General features: G+C 44.5%; 1 protein-coding gene across 3 annotated transcripts; it reads right to left on the reverse strand.

Moving 5' to 3' along the window:
* Positions 1-889: 889 nt before the first annotated feature.
* LOC308337595 (rho GTPase-activating protein 42-like) lies at positions 890-2613 on the reverse strand. Of its 3 annotated transcripts, none has more exons than XR_013966315.1 (2): positions 2353-2613; positions 890-1825 (listed from the first exon to the last, which is right to left on the reverse strand). XR_013966315.1 is itself a non-coding variant. In XM_080795704.1 (2 exons), exon 2 carries the CDS (start codon positions 1806-1808, stop codon positions 1488-1490), a length of 321 nt encoding a protein of 106 aa, XP_080651830.1. In that variant the 5' UTR covers positions 1809-1825; positions 2406-2613; the 3' UTR covers positions 896-1487. The 3 variants fall into 3 exon arrangements, 2 of the variants coding, with proteins under 2 accessions (XP_080651830.1, XP_080651829.1); XM_080795704.1 differs by having other exon boundaries at positions 896-1825; positions 2406-2613; XM_080795703.1 differs by lacking the exon at positions 2353-2613 and adding an exon at positions 1956-2042 and having other exon boundaries at positions 896-1825.
* Between the last annotated feature and the right edge of the window lie 3234 nt (positions 2614-5847).

Here is a 5847-nt window from a genome sequence, read left to right on the forward strand (position 1 = left end):
CATCAAATGACCAGCAGGGACATGGGCCACTTATATATTCTGACCAAAGTGGGCAGACAACACTGGCAGTGAAAGCACAGGCCTGCCAGGAGCAAATCAAAAGAGCTGCACAAAAATACCAAGCCTTTCTCCCCACTCTTCATTGACTCCATCTGCCTTAATAAGGTCCTCACACAGGACTTAGACAGTTTTTCAGGGATAAATGCATTCAGAACAAAGTCATAAGCCGACAGGACACATTTACCAGTGACTCTGAGCAGTGACGTTCTTTTTTGAAACCATTTTGCAGCCAAGAAGAGAAAAAATTATCACTCCACCCAAACGCTAGCCTCCATTCTTCTGGGTATATATACTTTGGCGCAAAGGGCTGGCTTGCCTGCACTCTTGTTGGGAATGTTTATTATTCTTTCTCTTACTCCAAGCTTTCTGCCAACTAGGAGAAATAAAAACTCCACACAGTGGAGAAGTGGGGGGTAGGGTCCCACAGCTGTCAGCTGTGACCACTGGCAAAGCCAAGCTAGATGAGGTTCCTTCAGACCAGTGGCCCTTAAGCCTAGCCCTGAAGTATGCTCTCTGGGCACTAGGATCCTTGTGCCAGGTATTAGGCAGGTCTTTGTTTCACCCCCAAGCAGAATTCAGTGGCATGTGAGGCCATCCGAAATTCTGAGCTTAGACTGACTCTGACCAAAACCATAGCTCAGTACCTTATTTTGGTTTTTTTTGGGGGGAGGGGGTTTAATTAATATATAATGTATTATTAGCCCCAGGGGTACAGGTCTGTGAATCGCCAGGTTTATACACTTCACAGCACTCACCATAGCCCATACCCTCCCCAATGTCCATAACCCCACCACCCTTTCCCTGCCCCCCTCCCCTTTATTTTCTTTTTAAATTTGTGTTTGTGGTACCTTTTTTTTTAAGATTGTATTTATTTATTTCACAGAGAGAGATAGAGAGACGCAGTGAGAGAGGGAACACAAGCAGGAGGACTGGGAGAGGGAGAAACAGGCTTCCCACTGAGCAGGGAATCCAATGCGGGGCTCTATCCCAGGACCACAGGATCACAACCTGAGCCAACTGAGCCATCCAGGCACCCCCATAGCTCAGTACCTTAAAAGAAAAAAAATCTCTGGGGCAAAGGAACTTTCTTTAGAAAACAGGTTGATACAGGGAATTTTCTTTCACTACCCCAACCCTCATTCGTTAGCAACCATAGGCCAGGACAAAACCATTACTTGTTCTGCCAGCTTCGAATCTCTCTTATTTAGAAGGTGCTAGGGCAGTTCCTTGGTCAGCTTGAAAGTCTCCTTACCCTTACCCAAATATATAGATAGATAGAGAGATATATAGTACACATGAGTACTAAACATGTCCAACAGTACAGGCAAATTGTCCCTTCAGAACAACAATCCGACACGTACTGATAGTTGCAGAGCAAGAAGGTCCCTGGCACAGGTACTGATCAAGTCTTGTAAGGTCAAGGCCTTCTAATTACAGCCACCACCTTCCACTGACCCCACTTCCGAAGTGTTCGGAAACCCACTCGCCTCAGAGAACTGAATTGGAAAGCACTTTGAAACCTCCCTTCTCCCTGTGGTGTGGAAGAGCTTAAAGGCCAGAGCCACTAGCTCATCCAGCGAAGCCTTCCACTTACTTCTCATTGCGCTGATAAGCGCGTTGCCATCTTTGATCACGTCCTTAATAAATTTATTGGTTCTCTCCAGCTCCTGCTCATAACACTTGAGCCTCTCGCGGAAATCGGGGCTGTCCAGGTAGCAGTCGCTGAACTCCAGCGGGGGATGCCCCATGGTTCTGATGGTGAGGGCTGAAAGGAGTGAGGAAAGACACAAAGACCAAGAGCATCAGCGGGACAGTAGGGGGAAGGAGATGGGGGGAACTGAGTGTGGGACCCGCCTGGGAAACTCAGAGCCTCCCTCCCTTTGGAGGACAGGTACCTGTTCCTCTGAGATTCCTGGGTAGAACTGGCTGGTCTCCACCGGAAGCGGGCAGCCGGCAATTGCTTCAGGTGACACAGAGACCTAACTAATGCAGTCCGATCCTGGAGGGGGTTCTGCCTAGCAAGCAGCATGCCCCCAAGGCATTGCCTCCCTTGACAGACAGCCCAGCCTGCCTCCGGAGACCAGTGGGATCCTTCCTGAGCAACTGCAAACGTGACACTTTGGCCCGCCCAGGGTGGAGGCTGGGGTGGACGCTGGGACTGGAAGCTTCCTCTCCCCGCTCCTCGTTCCCGAGCTAACTGAAGATTTCCTTTGCTGAACTCCGCGGGCAACCCTGATTACACTATCCCCTCCCCCTTCTTAAAGCCAGAGCTCCCGCCCCGCCCTAGCGAACCTTTGCGCCGATCCCCAATACTCGGGCTCTTTCTTCAACTGTCTTCCACGCACCCTGGGATTGCGTTACCAAACTGTTCTTGCTTCTGAGAGTTCTTCCTGGTCCAAGGGAGCCGGCCTGCTGTCCTGTTAGGCGTCGGAGGGGTTAAGCCCTGGCGGTAATTGAAACGTAGCCTTCCTCCCTAGACACCCGAGAGGGAAGGGGAGGGCGATATCGCTACGCACAATAGCTGCGGTAGCCTGGCGCTTCCCTACGGAAACTGGGGAGCAGTCGGAGCCCTAGGACTCCAGCTGGAAAGCGTGGCGGCCTGGGAGATGTAGTCTTTCCGTTTCTCGCCCCATGACTCCTCCCTGCAATCTCCCCACCACCCCGCCAAGGCGGAGGCTCTCCAGGCAAGACTTTCCCAGCCTGCCCCAGACTCGCTCCTCGGGCCCAGCCAAGAGAGGCAGGTGCACCGCCCTGGAGCCTAAAGAGGGAAAGTTTCCAAAACGAGCGAGAGTAAACCCCGGAGGCGTCGGTTGCAGGAGGCCATCTCTCACTTCCCATTACTTGGTTGTGTTGTTGTTTTGTTTTCCATTACACTCTTTCCAGCCTCCCTCTGTGAGAGCAACTTCCTTTCCCCTTCCCTTGCCCATTTCTCCCTATCCTAGTGTTCTAATTCTCCTGGGCCCTCGACCTGAACAACCTCAAGGGTTGGCTCCTACCCGAGGATTGCAATGTTAGCCTCAGAACTCCCTGCCAAAGGAAGGGAGGCCATAATTAGGAGTTCACTTTTTTCTGAAAAGGACCTCAGAGCATGGTTTTTGTGATTCCGCTCATCGCAGAGATTGTTCATTAAAGCACATGATTTTCCGTGTGTAAGTGGAAAACCTAAGAAGAGGATGTTATAAATTGTCTTGCGGCTTAGTCGAGAGACCTCTTGTTCATTGTAAAGGTGGGAGAACTGTGGCTACTCTTACAGTTGAATGCCTTGAGATTAAGAGCAGCTTTGCGTTGGAAAATCATGTGTACATGGGCAAAAGGATCCATTTTTATTTTGGAGAAGTGTTTAGATTACATTGCCCTGTGAAGAAAGCCAAGAAAAGCCAGAACTGAAAGGGGCTGTAAATAGAGTAATAATGGCTAACCCACCTGTATGGGGGTCATATTTCTGCTATTAAAAAAGTCACCACAAACTTGGTGACTTAAAACAACATGAATTTATTGTCTTAGAGTTCTTGAAGTCAGAAATCAGAAATGGACCTCACTGAGTCAAAACTAAGATGTCAGAGGTCTGTGTTCTTTTCTGGAGGCTCAAGGGTGAGAATCCACTTCCTTGTCTTTTCCAGCTTCTAAAAGCTATCCACATCCCTTGGCTCATAGCCCCCTTCCCTCATCTTCAAAGCCAGTAATGCTTAATCAAGTCTTCCTCCCACTGCATTGCTCTGACACTGACTCTCCTATCCTCTTTCACTTGTAAGAACCCACCAAATAACTTAGGATAATCTCCCCATCTCAAGATCCTTAACCACATCTGTGATTTTGTTTGTTTTGTTTTGTTTTGTTTTTTTGGTCACATAAAGTAATATATTCACAGGTTCCAGGGATTAGGACGTGGACATATTTCGAGGCAACATTCCTCCACTTTCTACACAACCTGTAATTCTATAAACCCATTTCACTAATACTCAAAATAACCCTATGAGGTTGGTATCCTTATTATACCCATGTAAAGATACCCCACTTGAAGAGAAGTTAAATGACTTGCCCAAAGACACACAGCTAGTTAAGTGGCAGTGTTGGAACTTGAGCCTAACCTGGCTGGTTCTCTAGAACCCACTGCTCTTACGCACTACACTATACTGCAGTATAGTAAAGAGTCCAATGAAGAAATGCCTTCAGAAAAGTAATAAGTAGCCACATCCCAGGGAAGGATTTTATTGCCTACTCATTTTATATTTATGAGAAAATGTCCAAATTAGGCTTTTAAAACACTATTGCAGGTACTAGGGAAGGTGCTCAATAAACAGGCATATGGTCTTTCATTCTAGCAAGGTTCTGTATAGCATTCATTCACTAATTTGACAAGCATTTATTGCATATCTGCTATATGCCTTGACTTATAGAGTCTATACCCGTTTTCATCACTATGGATATTACCACTGACATTATTGATGTTAGGTACACTCTTGCTTGTCTAACTTCCTATACTCAAAGTGTTTTTACAGCCATCTGTTTTATCCTTTATCTAGACAATGAGGCCAAAGTGCCTGGATCAAAATGCCCTGGATCAAATACCAGAGAAGAAAGAGGATTAAAGTTAGACTCAGTCCTCAAATAATAGCTGCATTAATTGAGCATTATCCTAGATGCTTTGCACACATTATACTTCACCCTCACAACAGCACTATAAGATTGGGATCTTCAAACTTTTATTCACATAACCCCTAGAAGAATTTTGAGAAGCTATGTACTCCCTCACATATTTTTAGGTTGACAACGAAATTTTTCATCAAGTTTAAATAGTTGCAAAAGGTATAATATCCAGTATACTATACATATTGACAACTTAGAATAAAATCTTTATGTTATGCTTTTAAAGATTTTCACTGGATTCTAAATACCAGAGCAACTTGATGCCCACTGTCAACATTAAACACAAAAGTATAAACTTTCTTTTAACCTTCAGAAAATTTGCATTGTTCCTTTCTTCTCCTTGAAATCGAATATGCATTGCATTCTCCCACAGAATTGTATTCCATCATAATATATTTTTATACTTGAAAGTCTCCTATTGATCACCATATTGAATTTCTCTGCAACAAAGATTTGTCCATAAATAGAAATTGAACTATTTTTATTTCTTTGTGATCATAGCCTCCAAGTATAAAAAGTCTTCTAGATTCAGTTACAATCACAATTGTTATGCATACACAATAGATAAAAACTGCATAAAACTCTTATACATTGTGATTATTACTTTTTCTCAGATCTCATAAACTTTGTAACAACACACCTCAAATAGCCATTACACAATTAGGGTAACCTGAGATCCAACATCAAGGTCATAAAACATCCTATCAATATGAACCATGTAATAGGATTATGCTGCTATCCCTAGGTTATCTTGTTCCATGGATCAAAGATTTGAGTCAATAAATGATCCTATTTGGGTAAGTCTAAGTGTGGTCATTCAGAGGTTTTTCTTTTTTTAAGCTTTTGTGTAAATTCCAGTTATTTAACATACAGTATAATGTTAGTTTCAGGTGTACAGTATGGTGATTCAGCACTTCTGTACATCACCCGTGCTCATCACAGCAAGTGTCTTCCTTGATCCCCATCACCTATTTAACCCATCCCCCCACCCACCTCCCCTCTGGTAACCAAGAGTTTGTTCTCTATAATTAAGAGTCCATTTCTTGGTTTGCCCCTCTCTTTTTTTTTTCCCCCTTTTACTTGGTTGTTTCATTTCTTAAATGCCATATATGAGTGAAATCCTGTGGTATTTATTATTAT

The sequence above is a fragment of the Martes martes genome, assembly GCF_963455335.1.
Source record: "Martes martes genome assembly, chromosome: X".
Classification (NCBI taxonomy): domain Eukaryota; kingdom Metazoa; phylum Chordata; class Mammalia; order Carnivora; family Mustelidae; genus Martes; species Martes martes.